Here is an 18,401-nt window from a genome sequence, read left to right as displayed (position 1 = left end):
AAGAAAGTAGGCTCCTCCCCTGGAGAAACAGCCAATTCCCAGTCTGCAACAGGCAAAGTGTATGATACCCTAGAACACCTCATACAGCAAAAAGCAAGAAAGTGCTCACATTGACAGGCACAGGTCAAGATGACCCACCAAGAAGCTTACAGGTCTTGCTGACCAAATGTGGGACCATTACAGTAACTTAAATGGAATGTTTAAAAAGAATCGATGAGCCCACATTGATATTCATAAAAAGCGGGTAGAGGGAGGAAAAAAAAGTGTTTCTTTGCAAGAGTGCCAGCTAATAATGTAGATGGAAAACTAGATTGCGAAAGTCTCAATTTGCAGCCACCAGTGTAATACAATGGATTCCGACGAGGATTATCAATGAATGCTAAAGCCATCAAGTGAACAGGACATCCAAATGGTAATGGGCTCCAAGTATCTCCTCCCAGATTACTTGCTTATGAAAAAGATATTCTTAAAATGAAAAGATCTGCCAGAAACCAAATGATCACACTTGTATTGACAACACTGCGACAATAATTTTATGTGCTTCCCGATGTAATGCAATGAACGAGATACCACAGCCTACATAAGGAGTCTTCTGCCAAAATGTTTATCCTGAACCGACTCATGAGAAACAGAGAAATACAGCCAGCCTTCCACAAGCGAACTCGCCTGCTTTTCAAGGTCAATTTCATTTTTTTCCAAAACGGTGGGAGATTTGTTCCAGAGTAAAGACGACTACAGACATGACAACCAAGTGTTATGGGTTTGGATCCTGGGTTTTAAAAAAAGAATAAGATTAGCTTTAAAGGATATTTGGGGGGAAATTGAGAATCAAGTTTGAATATGTACTATACATTAGACAATTCTGTATCAGTGTCAATAAATTCCTTTGGTGTGATAATTATATTGTGATCACGTAGGAAATGTCCTTATGTTTTAAGAGAGACATGCGGTAATAGTAATGGGTGAAGTCATGGGTGACACAATTCTTTCAAAGGAAAAGTACCTGGAGAAATATGGCAAAGTAACAATTGTTGAATACAGGAAAAGGATATATGATTTCATTGTACTGTACTTTCACTTTTTCTGTAAACTTGGAAATTTTCAAAATAAAAAAATTGGAATTTAAAAAAAAGAAACAGCTTACGGATACCAGGACAGTGCATTTGGGGGCTTTAGCAAAGTGGGGCATCCTGACCTCAATTTTAACCAAACCCAGTGAAAAACCAGAAGTGGTTGTAGAACTGAAGAATCAAGATGAGATGACAAACTCCTAAACCTCCACTTCCTATTAACTTCGAAATGTGGATGGCAAGCGGTATGAAGGTGTTGGTAAATGAGTTCTAACGTACCTTAATCTATTTTATCAGCAAAAGACATAATATGATGATAAAAGGCTAACATGTTTCCCTTCCTCTAAATATAATTCCATTGTGGGGATGGTGGGGCTGGCAGAGGAAGATTACTTTAAAAGTGAATACAAAAAATAGTTACTACACTGACTTATTTTGAAAAGTTAGCAAAATGATGAAACTGGATATTTTCTCATCTAAATCTAATACACATTTATAATTAGATATATACAATTAGACTAGAGCCCTGATTGTTTTAAAGTCTCCTAAACCGAGAAAAACATCATCGCCAGTGTAGTGTTTTATCTTTAAACAAAAAATCTTTCCCACCTGGATTTTTTTCCTTGAGCTTATTTTCTAATGATAGACATTGAATCAGCCCACATTGTTGATTCCATGGTCAGTACATAAAATGCTCCACTAAATATTCAGCATTCTCTGGCTTCATAGCGCTCAAAAATATGGTTGCATCTCAAATGCTGCTGGTAGACTCTGCAGAACTAAACACAGTACTGGAATTTTTTATACAGCCATTAAACTTGAAAAAGTATTTTTATTCAAATGGTTGTCAGTTTATTTTAGATTGTGAAATCCACTGCCCCGTTTCCACCACTTTCCTCTGAAATCACAAACAAATGCAGTGAAGCTAATGACTACATGGCGGGATAATCACTCAGATTTTTTTAATCTCCCTTTAGACATTATATTAACATTCATATTGCAAGGCATTCCATTCACAAATATTACAATTTGATAAAAAACTTCACACACATACCCCCAAAAGTCTGTACCAGATTCGGTCACTTTACTAAATCATTAAAATAATAAAAGTAATGAAAACATTATCATAATTCTTTTAAAGCAATAAAGGTCTGAGGCACTCTGGGAAAGATGTTCTCGTATAGCATGTCAGTGGTATCAAATTATCTTACAAGAAACTCACCAGATACCCAGTAATCAAGTATACGCTAATGACAATGACCTTGATCTGTCTTCACTGGATCCACTCCCATGTGGACTGAACTAAAGGAACACAGATATTGGGCAGCTGAGGTCATTTTTAATGAGGTTCGATGTAAAGGTGAAGTGTGTTTTCAGCACACCAAGGAGAGCTGCATCCCTACTGCAAGGGAACAGTCTAGTCTTCAAAGAAGTTCCTTTCTTATCACAACAAGGTTTACTAAATGTTGGGATCTAACAGCCCACCTAATAATGTACTCTGCTCACTGCTGGAGAGATTTCAGAACCATTTTCCTCATCAGCTTCTACAGTGCAACAAATGCTGCTGGTAGACTCTGCAGAACTAAACACAGTACTGGAATTTTTGACTACACCCCTCTCTGAGTATCTCCAAGGTATGCCCTTGAAATAGAGTGGAAGAAAGGGATCTTTTCTCTCCCATTTCGACCAAATAGAGGTCTGAAATGACAATGTATTACAAAATTCTCATGCTTTGTAACAGCCAGCTACTACTTGGAGCATGGCTATTTTTGCCATTAACTAGATTTAAAACAACCTAATGACGTTTTTCCAAAGTGAATTTTGCCACATCCATTCACTGACACAGAGTCTATCTACACTGAAAAGTCTCACTGACTGAGTGCTTCCTTACACACAACTACAAGCGTAAATAATTAGCATGGGGGAGAAGGGAGGCCAATTCCCAACTGGGAATTAAATCACTGCAAACTATGGGTCCATTTATGACAGCATATAATCCTGTCTGAGCAGAATCAACACAAACCCCAGGTCACATAGTGTTCAGTAATTATATATATGGAATTTAAAATGTATACATATATATTTCCATACATACATAATAAAAAGTCTGAAGCAACATATGTTGTTAAAGTTTCAAGGATTCTCACCTTCAACATTCATCTGGAAAGCAGCTGGCTCTTGATGGCCCAGGTGTGGCAGTGATAAAAGCAACTAGAAGCAGGTTTAAGTAAAAGTGCTCAAAGGGCAAATGAGAAAATGGGTGCAGACATTTTTGCGGGGGACAGGGGAGCACTGAAAGGAGTTCAGAAATGTTTCCTTTAATCTTCTTGGCTTTTTCAAACCCAAGACAAGTTCTTGAGGACACATGTCAAATGCTGTCGTCCTTCCTTATCTCTAGTCAAAAACAAAACAAGTAATAAAAAACTTCCTCTTCCATTCTGTACTCTCAATAAAATGTGTAAGTACAGCCAGAAGGTATTACTGAGATGTGCCATCTCCAGAGAAATTAAAATTGGGACATGAAGTGAGGCCGCGCGCTGTCCAGTCGCCGGGTTAGGATTTCACAACCAGTGTCCGTGACCAGCAGCGTGTGCTCGAACTGAGCTGACCGCTTCCCGTCTCTCGTCACCGCAGTCCAACCATCTGGCCAGGTTTCATCCTGCCATCCGCCTTCAACAAAAACAATTTCTTAAATCCATCACTCAGTTTTCTAAATCAGTGCTAGGTAAGTGTATTTGCTTGTACTCCTATATCCTTAGATATCACAGAAAACCAATTAGAAAATTCCCTATTAAGATTCTTATTTATACTTCAACTGTTTCCACTAAAGCCTTTCCAACTTCATTTTGGTCTTTAGTTCAATGAAGTAATGATATGATATTTAAATTTACGTCAGGTGTGTTATAACTTCACATTTTTTGTACTTCCCAAATATCAAATAAAGATGCTATCTCCAAAATAAGGGCACTGGATTTCATTTTAGAAAATATATTGAAGCTACTCATCACAAAACTACAAGTAAAAAAAAACTGAATGAATGAATGTAGTTCTTTCCTGGTATAACTCTGGCATCTGACCAGATAAAACGATAACCAATTTATATTGCTAAGGAAATAATATAACTTTTTAGGCTTTTATTACAGCATTTAATTCCTGATATAACTGTAAAATGGCAGGCACACAGATGGTGAGAACAGATTATACTGTGAAATTTTTGTACACCACATGCCTGTCACCAAAACAGGACAAAGAGAAAGAAACAGGGATTGGCTAGAGAATAAAGAAATCATGAGACAGAATGGGACAGAGAGGGATTGAAACTAGAGAAAGGAAATGAAGGGACAGTGAAACAAGCTGGGGAACAATGAAAAAACAATGCCACACTAGAGAAAGAGAGAAGGAGGGTAGGGGAGGCAAAGGGGAAATAAGAACCTTATGCAATTCTGGATACTACTACTATAAAAGTACGTGTTTACAGACTTCGTCTCCAAATTACATGTCAAAAACTCAATACATTCTTCATTTTAGTAATCTTTATCGAAGATTGGATCTCACTGTCTCAGACAAATTCCAGAACATAAACTCTGCACTAAAGTAACCTACTTTTGCAAAATTAAATCCCAGTTTAAAAAGAAAATATGAAGTAGCTTAAAGAAAGTTAACTCATGCTTTGTCAAACACCTAAAGATGAGTAAATGGTTATTTTTCAATGCAGTGAATGACCTTTTCACAAATGGATTTCAGACATAATACTTTGATTTTATTGTGATCTACTAAAACAGGTTATTAATATCAAGACAAATATATTTGGCTGCTATTCTGAGGAAATTCAAATTCCTCTTTGGATGTGAGACTTTGTAACTGGGATTTAGCCTACCTGAATTACACTGAAATATATCAGTGTTACAATTTGCTGATTATATGAACAGGATCTATAGAAAATTATTTGCTTACCACTGTAAATATCACATTATGTCTTACCACCCAGGTGCCAGTTGATGAAAATAGGTATGTAAACAAAAAAACACTTTCTTCTCACTGTCTTGCCTTTCTCTACTAATATTGTTTACTGCCCTTGCAATTGGTTGCACATGATAAGAACTTTATTCTATGAGGACAACAAAAACAATATCTTACAAGACACTGTATGTTAATATAAATCATCTCACTTAATTCTTTTTTTTTTGGCCTCCCCTTTCTTGTGCCTCTCCTCCTCCTCCAGTTCAAGCCGTTGTTTCTCAGTCTAGTCGTGTAGGACACAGCTCCCTGGCCCATGCTAGTATTAGGAGCCTTGTGCTCCCCCTGGCTGAGGCAGTCGGTTGCTGGTGGCTCACAGCAGCTCACGGTAGCCCACGGCAGCACTCAGCAGCCCATAGCAGCTCACACCGATCTCTGGCTGCTCACAGCAGCCCAGCTCCAGGGAGAACCATTGTTCACAATCTTAGCTATAGAGGGTGCAGCTCACCAACCCATGTGGGAATCAAATCGGCAACCCTGGCGTTAGGAGCACAGTACTCCAACCACCTGAACCACCGGGCCAGCCCATCTCACTTAATTCTTAGAGCAGCCCCAGGGAGTGGGCAGGATAAAGATTTTACAAAAGATCAGGTTAAGAAGGCTGCGCACTGTCCAGTCGCCAGGTTAGGATTTCACAGCCAGGGTCCAAGACCAGCAGAGTGAGCTTCAACTGAGCAGACCGCTCAGTTCAGATTAGTAGTCGGCAGCCTCTAAAACAACCTTCAATGCTCCCCTCCTCCCCCTGAGTGTGGACTGGACTCACTTCTAAGGAACAGAATCTGGTAGAAGTGACCAACTGTCACTCTCAAGATTAGGTTATAAAAATGACTGGAAAGATCCAGAGAGTTATCCATTAACACGGCGCCCAGGACACAGTACCTACTAATACTGCCTTACTCTGCAGCCCCTAATCTCAACAAAGAACTAACAGAAAAGGAAGGGAAGGCTTCATGAAGCAGGCTCCAGTTGTCACTCTGACATCTCAGTGAAGGGCTCTAATCGTGACACAGAGTCTATCATCATTGCCACTTGCCTGTCACAAAGAGTGAGAACTGTGCTGTGCTTTCTCCACAACAGTTGCATGATGTCACCTGACAACATGAGTGCAGACCCTGAAGAGGCAGAACAGCTCAGGATGTTAGAGTCCAACGAACTGTCCCATGTAACTAGCTCAGTGACTATAGGCAAGTTACTTAACCTCTTCAAGGATCAGTCTGCTCTTCGGTATAATGGGGCAGCACCTACCTCATAAGTTGGGGAGAATTAAATCATGAAACTGTGCCTCAAATTGAGTGGCTCTACTTTTTCCCTCCTCCCCACCCTCCCAACCTACCCCCCAAGCAAGAATTTCTACACATGCTTGATGGAGGCTCCTAATTATTACAATGCTCCCTTTGACACAATCTACATGGAAAGGGACCAGGATTCAAGTACTTCGGCATCTACTGACAGCAGGAGAATTACCATGTAGAAAGTACTGCATTCTTGCCAACCCTCACAATTTTCAGTTCTCTACATGATACTGAATCAAGTTTGAGATGGGACAGGCAGAGGAAATAAAGCAAAAAGAAATTAAGTGATGCAGACTACCAATCTGATCATGAGTAACAACAAGTAAATAAAAATTCAATTAAAGAATATTACAGCATCCTAGTTTCTCACCTTCACAAATCATTGGCTCAATTGTAAATACATGGCCCGCCTTCATCACTCCAACTGCTTTATTTTCTGAAATTAAAGGAAAAAAAATCTCAAAACATAGGAAAAAAAACCCAACAGTGGATTGTTGAACAGCTCAATGGAAAGAGTACACAACTTATATTCCCATCAGTGATTCTTATATTAATTACTTTATCCTCTCCTGATTCTATTTACTTAAATAATTCAACAGACAGGTATTCTACTGATAACCACCTACTTTCGGGCAAATACTGTCCTAGGCATATTTCATCCTGCCTATGTTTTCTTTAGGAAAATACAGGAATATCCGTAGGCTAGATTTCGTGGTTATCACTTCTACAAAAGAAAAAGTGCCACCATTTATGTTACAATAGGATTAGAATTGCAATCATGGAACCAAGCAAAGTACCATTACTCATCCAGGTATAACAGTTTAAAGGAGAACAACAGGTGTTTCAAATTATGCCAGAAGTCTCCAACCTCTTGGGTGGTTGGGGGTGGGGTGTGTGTGGATGTGGGGTGAGGGAAGGGACACGGCCCACAGAAACAATTGCCGATTTTCATTAAGTTTTATATATTGTCTTCTTTTTCTTATCTCCAAAGGGGAACTACTTATTAACCTCTTAAATGCTGACAAAACTATTCCTTTTTATTTGAAAACAGCAATTCCATTTCTCCCTCCAAATACTTTTTTAGCTTTTGTCCAAGTTCACTTATGAGAGAATTTTTCAGAACCATCATGAGAAATATAACCATGAATTAAAGTGTCCAGGCCTGCCATTCCACCCCCAAAAAAGGCCAAAATTTTAAAATAGGGGTAGGTCTCTTTAGATAAACTTAGACAAAAATGGAGAGCCAGTTTAAATTTCAAATTAGAAAAACAAGAACTGTTAAGAACCCCAGTAAAAGAATGCCTGCATTTACTCGGCCTGACCAGCAGAGGGCAAAAGCACTATCTTTCAGGGTTTCTTGGTCAGATTGCCAGTTTTCATGATGGCGACATCGGTAATGAATGACACGTGTCCACTGAGGCTGAATCTTCTAAACGCCATGCTTGCTAGGTATAGTCTAATCTCACACACATGTTTATACATCCTTCCTTGTGAATACCTATCATGCTGCATTCCACCTCCTTAGGTATTGCTAAAATACACTTATTGCAAATTCCAAATTTGGAGTTTCTAACTTGTTATAAAATCTGAAATTATTTCTAATTTCATGAATTTTCTCTCCAAGTGACAAGAATTTACTATATATACACCATCAGCCCAGTTCTCTGTGGATATCAACAACAACAAAAAAATGTCAAGAGTGTCAGTGTGGTGTCATGCAAAGAAAAAAGGAGAGAGAAACCTAGAGCTGTGCCGTCTAATAAAGCAGCACTGGATGCAGGTGGCTACTCAGCACTTGAAAAGTGGCTGGTCATATAAAAATATGCCGATTTCAAAGACAAAAAAACATGTGATATAGTTCAATAACTTTTACATTCACTAATGTAGAAATTGTCAGTTTGAATTTAACAGATTAAATAAAATACACTATTAAAATCAATTTCAGCTATTGCTGTTTACTTTCACTAGAAATTTTTAAATTATGTATGTGTCTCATATGTTCTGTTGGGCAGCATTGACACAGAGAATCAAAGTGCCACTCCTGTTTCTGCCACTGATTCATTATTCAAGAAAAGTTACAACTCCCACACATCGACTCATGGTTTCAGTTTCTCAACAGATTTCAACCAACACACATTATCTGAGTAGTCACTACACTATTGCAGACACTATGCTAAGTACTTTAAAACAATTTAAAATTTAAAAAATTTTACGTGTTCTATCATCTACCTCACAAAATTATTGTAATATGCATTCTAAATGTGGGGTATTATCATCAGTACTTCCCAACCATTAATAACTTAAATAAGGAAGCAAATGAACTCTCATTTAAGAAGGACTTACTTCTCTTGCATACAAAGGGGTGGGGGGAAGTTACACAACAATTTCCTGGTTCCACCCTCCCCTCCATTGGTTAGGAATATGGAGTTACAAGCCAAAGAAGAGATCATTTACATTTCAAAAGGCCTCTGCTCCACAAAGACTCAGCTTCCTTTAACACTTCTCCAAAGTGATCACAACATATCCTGGTTTATACAAACGCAGTATACACTTGACTGTTCATAAATATATCAAATGTGTGAAATGAAGTACACCTACTGGTCCTTGCTTCTTTTTTCAGAATTGTTTTTTTATTTCTAGTTAAATAGTTTAAAAAGAAATTCAAGTGGCATCTCTCGTACTCGTACATCAGTGACACCATATTCAGCTGACACCATCATCATTGATGCATATCCCCTTCTCCCTCACATTCTACCTTCTTCAAACAGTCTCTCTTCATGTAATCCATACCTAAACCTGAGTTTGTCACCTCTGAAAGGTCACATTTTTCATTCCCTCACTGTACACACTCTTTTTACTTACACACACGCACGCACGCACCATGCATGCACACCACTGTAATCAGAATAGCTACTTCCATTCTGTTAAAGGAAATGCACATCAGGTGATCACAGAGATTACCAGCAAGGAATGAAGTCAACTACTAATTTTCTGTTGCTAGTGAGACAGGTTAGTTAGTATGACTGCTAGGTGACAGGGGGGCCCATGATGGAATAAACAAAAAAGCAGCCATATCCTGAAACTCCAGGTTCTGGAAAGTCTCCTTCACTCCAGGACAGAGACATGAGAATACACCTTGAGGTTAATAAATTATCTCAAATCCCTGTTGGCTGGACAAAGGAGCAGATCTGATAGATAGGAATGGGTTGGTTCATTAATCCCTTCAGGACAAACCTAACAGACAAATTCCATTAGAAGGCTCCAGCCCCCTTCCCCAAACAGGCAGGGGAAGGTATAAAAGTAAGAGCTTTTGTCTCAGTCACTGGGCTTCCCAGTTTCGGGTAACCCTCCTGCTTGGGAGCTGCAACCTCTTCTCCTGCCTCTAATAAACTATCTTTCTTTACAACTCTGCCTCTCCTGGGTCCGTGTGTCCATTCTTTGGCTTCACGAGACATGATCTGGGCCCACACCCAGAAACTCGACAGATCCAACATCATTTACATCATTTGGGGACTGGGAGAAAAATATTCCTCCTTCACTAGCTTTTATTTTAGGCACAACTCACAGCTTAAATAAAAAGAATTATGTGGTCTGCTAATAAATGCTTATTGATCTATGTCAGATACTGTGACTTCTCCAGCTCCTAATGGAGAGGTTTTTCATTTCCCTTTTCCTTCACAACTATTGACATGTAGGGTTTTACTACCTCATACCTGGACCACTGCAGCAGTGCATTGGCTGACCAGCCACACCAGCTCGCACCTCTAATATACTGCAGACCCCCTGCTAAATTTCTTCCCAAAACAGCAACTTCACCTTGCCATTCCTCTGCCCAAGAATGTTTCTGCAAATCCCACAAATTAAGTCAAATATTCCAGGTCTGGCACTGCCCATTACTAGTTCTTCACACATAACACTCAGCCAAGCTTCTATTGTGTGTCTGTTCAATCTCAACCAGAAGTTTCCCCTCCACGTGGAATGCTCTTCCTCATCTTCTCCACCAAACCAAATCTCAATCATTCTTTATTTCTCTCACAGGACGGAGCGCCAAATTGTTTCGGTCCTTACTAGACAGCAATATGTACAGGAGACAAATATATGGTGATGGAAGGAGAACTGATTCTGGGTGGTGAACACAAAACGGGATTTATGGATGATGTAATACAGAATTGTACTCCTGAAATCTATGTAACTTTACTAATAATTGTCACTCCAATAAACTTTAATTTAAAAAAAAGTACAGGAGAAAAGACTGACTATGGAAAGCCAGACAGAACCCAGGTACCAATCCTCACCTTGGCATTTATTTACTAGTCTGCGTGAACTTGAATAAATAAATAACTTCTCTAAACACAGAAACTGCTTTTAAAAACAGGGCTAAGAAATTATTCATAGAGTTGTGATGATCAAATGAGATGATGTATATCATCGTTGTCCCTCCAAAAGTAAGTTAACATTAAGTGCTTTCCATGTATTAACTCAATCCTAAGAACAGTTCTAGGGTAGGTGCCATTCCCTACTACTGGACAGAGAACATTAAGCACAGATACATGACAGCGTCCATTTAGCAGTGGCTCATATATATTTGTGAAATTCCTTCTTAGGTCACTTATTGTGGACAGCTTTCATTTCTAGCAGTGAGTAACAAGACTTATTCCTGCATGTTTTATCTCTCCAAGAGAAAAGGTTTCCGGAAGACACTGATTGTCGGAAGACACTGATTGTCGTACACTTCCTTTGTTATTCTATCCAACAGCACTCAACTTGAGGAAAGGTACTTTGCCTATTCCCCACAAATAGTACAGTATCTGACATACGCTAAGTTCTCAAATGAAATGAAGCTGAACCAATTTCATTTAAGGAATCAGAATAGTGACGGCTAGACATGTGGTACAGGTTGTTGGTTCACAAAAATCAGTTTACTTTTTTCCCAGAGTACTCAGCTAGATGACATTTCCCAAACTCCCTTGCAGTTAGTATAGCCATGTGACTGAATTCCTGCCAGTGAAAAGGAAAGGTAGTGATTATGCTGATTCCAGGCTGGCCCATTAAAACCTCCCAAGCATACCCATGCTTCTCTCCTTCCTCCCCAATATCTACAGATTAGAAGGGCAACTCCCAAAGTGACCTTGAAAGCTATAGGTTGAATATGACAAAGCCTGGAATACAGAATAACTGCCCCATGATCCCACAAAGACCAAACATACGTGCTTTGTGGACTGTTATGTAAGCAAGATGAACATATGAACATGTATTATGTTAGAGCAAATATACACTTGCGGGGGTCTATTTATAACAGCCAATATATTACTGTAATAAATATAAAATAGTATGTCCTATTAAATGTCTGAATAAATATTTGTTAAATAAATGGTTGGCAAATACCAAATCTTGGGACAGTACTTACTGGCATAGTGGGGTACATTGGGGGCTGTATGAAAAAGCTTGTGAATTCCATGCCCACAGTAGCTTCGAACAACTGAAAAGCCATTTGCTTGGGCATGCTTCTGAATAATGTTTCCCAGTTCTCTGTAACGAACGCCAGGTTTCACTGAAAGGAAAGGAGAAGACTTGTGACAAAAAGTAGTAACAACATTTACTAAGCAATTGCTACCTATGTGCCAGGAAGTTTTCTGAATGCTTATATGCCCACCTGCTGAAACTTCCAGGTGAGAAACTGAAGCCCAGAAAGGCAACACTACCAGTAAATGGCAAAGCTGACACTCTAACTCGTAGAACCTGTGCTTCCTTTGACGTGGAAAAGGAGGACACATGCGCAGTGCTAAGGGGCTGGGGGAGGCACCTCTGGCTTCCTACATAAACGAGAATGGAAAGCACACTCCTCTTCCTTTCTTTCCCTAAGGTCAAGTGTGCTACATTCCATTAAAGGGAACAGAAGAGGTAAGAGGAAAAAACACCAGGAGAGAAAGGAATGTCCAAAAAGTAACCTAACTTGTTCTGAGTTTCAGTCTGGTCAACTTCTCAAACAATTACTTCCCCTGGGCTTCTTTATCCCCGTAAAAGTGGTTCTCAAGTTATTCATAGCTGCCTCTGCAGAAGCTCCTGGTCCTGGGGGTAGGGTACAGAAAGGTACCTCTCACTATATTTTTGATACCCTTTAATTTTTATGACATTTACTTCTGTTTCAATAAAAACCAAAACAGAAGAAGTGGTTTTCATCGCTGTTCTGGCTCTCCTAGCACTGGGACCCCAGGAGCAGGGCCCTGCCAGACCCGGGGAAATACAGCCATGGTTCTCAGCGGCCTCCGACTGCCACCAGTCTCCTACTCTGCCTGATTTCCAACCTTAGGTTTGGGTACAACATATCTTCTCCAGCCAATCCATTTCTGGACAAACAGCTCAAAGAATCACTTTAATTAACATTTTCTTGCTCTTAACCAGATATTCCAGCTTGACTTTTTTTTTTTTTTGGGGGGGGGAGGTTAATGGTTTTGAGGAGCCACGTTGACATTCACAACGATTTTCTTGCATCCCCACCCAAACCTTCCTATCAGCTCCAGTCAGTGGAGAGAAAAGCAAAATCTGAAGCCATGTTGCACCGTATACAATAAAGAAAATCCCTCTTCAGTAATGAGGAAGGATGAGAGGGGAGAGTTCCTCCCCAATTCTCAAACCAGCGGCAATTCTGGTCCCAAGGGTGCACTCTAACACCTGGAGCTAGTTTTGGCTGCCACAGCTAGGAGTGGTGGTACAGTTGGCATCTAGTGGGGAGAGAGCGGGAACGCTGCTGAGCGTCCCACAGTGCATAGAAAGAAAGGCCCCTACAATGAAGAACGAGCTGATTCAAAGTGCCATGAACGTGTAAGCCGAGAAGCCCTATTCTAGAAGGCTAATTTCAACAACTGGTCAAGCTCTGCGTGTTCTGCACCATGTCAGGCAGCCAAAGTAGTGGGAAGTGGGGGGCAGGAATGAAACTACAAAGCTGTTAATAACACTTTCCAGAGATTAAGCAGCTTTTGTTCTTTCCTTGCTAACTGTAATGAAGACGTTGGTTTCTGATCGTTTCTTGGCAAGTTTTATTCCTGTTTCTTTGTAAAACAACATTCCAGCTGTCTGGTTATTTCAATCAACTCAGAAAGAAGCAAAAAGGATATAAACATTGAACACATCATCTGGCAGAAACCCTAAAAATTATTTAAAACTAAGGCTTCCACAAATGAGAAACGAAACCCTGACATTCTCATCACACAATACCAACCACTGGGAATATTAAAGTTTGCAAACAATCAACTCAGTGAAAAATAAGTAAAAAGAAACCTCACATATTGATACATGAAAACATCGCATGCTTTCATTTTCATTCCTCCAACTTCATTAAATTAGTAAAAATTTCCATCATCTCTCATGCAAGTTAAATGAACTAAAAACAATAAAAGTAATGGCTCTAACTTATTAGCAATAACTGTATGTTTGTTGAAGAATCCTGTCCTGTCCAATATTTTATTGATGATAGGTGGACTCTTTTTTTTGGCAATCATTTGGCCCATCCTCCGGAAGGGATTCCAAATCATCCTTAAACCATTACTGTTAAAACCCAAACCTAACTCAGGTCGGGGAGAGCAAAGCCGGCCGGGACAAAGAGCACATGTGCATGACGAGTCCTCAGAGGCCCATCAACACACAGCAGCTGAGGCTCACCTGCATCGATGGCTTGCATCAGGCACTCATACGTGGTCTGAACCAGTTTCCGTGCTCCCTCATCCACATCTCCAACAAAAAACGTCTCATTCAGGTCCCCATGATAACCATTGCGATAAAGAGTAATGTCCACTGCAAAAAAATGTGCAAATATAAAGACCAAGTTTGTTTGTATTTCAAAATTTAAGTCCCGTATCTCCAACATGACAGCATCAAACAGTTTAACAAGAAAGATAACTTCCACATTCTCAAATTAAGACACCAATGGATACACAGTTATTTCCAGACACGCCTATCTACAATGTAACTAAACTCACTGTGGAGGACAGGGACATGGTCATGCAGTATAAGCCAGACAGTGGGCTTTTATACTCTTATAGTAGTAATTAGATCACTTGTGGCAGAAGTAAAACGCGTCCGGGATACATTCATGCAAGATCAATAACCTACGTTAATAACATTACATGGAGGACTTTGCTACATCTGACATACTGCTTTAACTTACTATCTTCAACGAGTTTTTCCTCCTCCTAGTGAATCAATAAATAGAAAAACTCCCACTATTCTACACTTATTTTTTAAAAACTCATTTGTCTTTCACTTATTTGTGAATATTCATCCTTTTTTTGCCCCCATGCTGAAGAATACACCATTATAATACACTAAATGGATATTAAAGAGTACATGAAATGAGTATTTTTAAACCATGAATTTTCAATCAAACTACAATATCGCAGTACAGGTGTCTTGGCTTTAGCACAACACATTACATTCCTGAAAAACCTCATGCATTATGCATGTAATAAAATAAAACAGGGTTTATATAAAAAACAAGGTTGGGAAGACCCCTCCAAATCTATGGCACTTTATGCAGCTAGATACCCTACCTAAAACAGTAACAATCCAAATAAAAACAGTGTCTCCACTACCATTCACAGCCAGCATCAAGGTCAGTACACTCCCTGCAGCCTTGAACACTTGGGCTCACGCTTCTTTGTTGGATATGTAGGTCCTGATTACTAAAGAGACCAAGTTCAGCAATATGAAAACTACCATCTAGGGGAGCCACCTTCATCAGTTTTTTTTAATCACAGAGGAAAATGTCTGGACAGCATCTTCCTCTGCACTTGCAGCTTCCCAAGATAGCTTAACATAGTGGTCCTTAAAGCGGTTTTATGAACTCCCTACATAAAGAAAGGCACTTCTGCTGAATTTTCACCTTTCTTAAGGTCTTCATATATTACTAAGGATTTCTCTTTATCTATCAAAAAGCCTGCCCTGATATCTTCAAAACCATTAACAAATACTGTAAATAACGCTGCAATGAACAGAAGGGTGCCTATACCTTTTCGAATTAGTATTCTCGTTTTCTTGAATAAATACCCAGAAGTGGAATTGCTGCATTATTTACAATAGCCAAGATACAGAAGCAACCTAAGTGTCCATAGATAGATGATGAATGGATAAAGAACATGTGGTGTGTGTGTGTGTGTGTGTGTGTGCACGCGCACGCACACAATGGATTATGCAATAAAAAAAATAAAATCTTGCCATTTGCGACAATGTGGATGGACCTAGAGGGTATCATGCTAAGTGAAGTAGGTCAGGCAGAGAAAGAAATAACCGTATGGTTTCACCTGTTTACACATGACAGATTACTAGCATACTGGGCTGATCACATTGTAAGGTATGTAAATGTCGAATCCGTATATTGTACAATCGAAACTACTATAACCAGTATAAGACTGTATGTCAACCATATTTAAATAAAATAATTAATTAAAAAGAAAGAAACTGAAAAAAAAAAAAAAACCACTGAAATAAAAAACTCATTAATGGACTAAAAGAAAAAGGAAAAATATACCATTTGCATCAACATTACTTCCACATTTCACTGACATCTTTCCCCTATTCCCCAATCACATACACACCAAACACATCATACTAGAAGTATTTTTAAAGCAGTATCTTAAAACCATAAAAAAGGTTTCCACAGATTTGTTTAAAATTTTAAATATGAAAAAGGGTAAGTTAAAGACAAGAAGCAACTGAAGAAAACACAAGTCTCTATCAGACTCCCAAAACCTTGCTGTTTCTTTGCTCATGGTGACAAAAGTCACTTACATATTTCTTACCGTTAACAATATCACCTTCTTGCAAGGGCCGTCTGTCTGGAATTCCATGGCAGATCACTTCATTCACTGAAGTACAACAAGACTTTGGGAAATTATAATAATTCAAGGGAGAAGGATAGCAATTTCTGGTGATGCATGCCTACAATAAATTAAAATACAGAGAAAATAATTTGGAACATGTAAAAGAAAAAAATTAATCTGTTTGCAATCAACTGGATTTTAAAATTTGAAAAATGATAAACCATTTGTCATACAGATGCTCCTAATGAAGAATTTGTTTAATATTTTATGTTAGAAATAGCAGTAAATATGATCTGAAACAGTATACAACAGCATTTGTGCCAGTGAAATAGACTGTAGGCAAACCAATATATTGATAATTGCAAAAGAAAAGCAAATTCACATATTACAAATATTTACAAATATATACAAATTGAAGACTCTAGTTTAGAATGAACTACTTCTTATGAAAAATATATTAAAGTAAAATACTATTTAAAGTAAATGTTAGCATGCACTTTTACTGTAATTATAATTTCTTATATAGAAACAAGCCTATATCGCTATATCCCTATGACCAAAAAATGAATACAAGTATAATTAAGAAATGGTAAAGTACTTCCAGGGATATTTTAATCACTACAGTCATGCGGAATAAACAACAAAAGGAACTTCTAAGAAAATGGTCCGGTTTTCCATAACAAGTCTTATTTTACTTAGATGTTTTTATACAGCGGTAGTCATACCATATATAATTTTTCTCTCCACACTGCCACATAGTCTTCAGACTAGTAATTTTTAAATAGTTGCACATAGTACAATTTGTGGAATACGCTATAATTTTATTGACAATTCCACTATTCTTGGAAATTTAAATTGTTTCCTCAATTACAAAACACATTCCTCCTTGCCAATAACTACATGCCTATCACTGTTGCCCTGCTTACAAGATACTTCTGTATTTCTCACAGCAGACTGTCTTGACTGAATGTCAACTCCATCACAAACTAGGTAATCTTGGGCAACTTAACCTCTCCCTGGCCTCAGTTTCCTGATCTATAAAACAGAGATGCTAGTAGCATCTACCCCGTGGAGTAGTTGGGGAGATTAAACGAGTTAGTAAAAGAAGCACACAAAAGCGCACATGGACCATAGGAAGCAGTCAAAATGCAAGTACTGCATACTACGTATTTTATAAAATATGGAATAATCATCAAAAACCACAATTTATAAAACTGTGAATGTAAAGTCTTTATGAACATTACTATGCTCAAGACACACTGTCAAATTGCCTTTCAAAAGAGTTGCCCCAATTTACAATACAGTACCAGCTTCAGCATCCCCACAAAGGCAGTGGATATAAACATCGTTAACATACTTAATAATTTAGTAAATCTTTATGATTTTCATGCGTATGATGACAGAGTGCGTTTGGTTTTCCATGTGACTTATTTTCTAGTTAATAACTATTGGTCTTTTTTTGTGAACAAGCTAATCATATAATGTATGCACTCATCTCTTACAGGGTTTCAAGGTCTCTCCTTGATGGACAGACAATCTTTATAGAAAAGATACCCCTGTATCATATTTACTACAAATATTTATCTGGTTTGTTTACTGCCTTATTATTGTGGATGTGAAAGGGAACATTTTTTCCACTAATCTAGTTTCAGAAGTTGTATTCTTTTTTATTTCCGAATTTGATGTATGTGGTGACATAATTTATTTAAAGCACTAAAAAAATTGTTTATTTTATAAAAGCTAAATTGTTATGAAATGTGAGGTTTCAGAAACAAGATATTTCAAGCTCACCTCAGACCTCAATATTACAGATACTGAAAGATTTGGGAATAATGATTGTTGAATATTTTCTGTATTTGAAACAAAGTAAAATTAGCTTTCAAATAAGCTTAGCCAAGTTGCTTTAGATATTCAGAACTTAGCTTACTTAGAAGTCTAAAACATCTAATAATGTGAAAAAAATTTCAAAGCACAAAGTCCTTACTAAGTGTACGGCGTGATCTATTTCTTCAGTAGTTACACCCGGTTTAATCATCCCTGCAGCAATGTCCAGTACTTCTCTAGCCAGCTGTAAAAAAAAACGAAACAAAAAACTTAAAACATTCTAGAAGAAATGAAATTTTTACCTCTTTGTACTATCGTGGATTTTTGTGAGATTTGTAAAACGCATCACATCTTGAATATTATAATTCTGGATTTTCACTTTA

General features: G+C 38.3%; 1 protein-coding gene across 1 annotated transcript in view; it reads right to left on the bottom strand.

Annotated features, from left to right (window-relative positions):
* Positions 1-1,882: 1,882 nt before the first annotated feature.
* METAP1 (methionyl aminopeptidase 1) overlaps positions 1,883-18,401 on the bottom strand; it is a 62,784-nt gene continuing 46,265 nt past the window's right edge. The window contains exons 6-11 of the mRNA XM_019741141.3: positions 18,179-18,262; positions 16,174-16,312; positions 14,039-14,170; positions 11,787-11,930; positions 6,750-6,815; positions 1,883-3,740 (exon numbers count right to left, since the gene is read on the bottom strand). Of these exons, the coding sequence (XP_019596700.1) occupies positions 3,577-3,740; positions 6,750-6,815; positions 11,787-11,930; positions 14,039-14,170; positions 16,174-16,312; positions 18,179-18,262 (729 nt within the window). The 3' untranslated portion in view covers positions 1,883-3,576. The remainder of the gene's footprint in view (positions 3,741-6,749; positions 6,816-11,786; positions 11,931-14,038; positions 14,171-16,173; positions 16,313-18,178; positions 18,263-18,401) is intronic.

Source organism: Rhinolophus sinicus, chromosome 1 (assembly GCF_057876585.1).
Source record: "Rhinolophus sinicus isolate RSI-liver-muscle chromosome 1, RSI-T2T, whole genome shotgun sequence".
Taxonomy (NCBI): Eukaryota; Metazoa; Chordata; class Mammalia; order Chiroptera; family Rhinolophidae; genus Rhinolophus; species Rhinolophus sinicus.
Note: the sequence above shows the minus strand (reverse complement) of the source record. Positions and strands in the feature narration are given on the sequence as shown.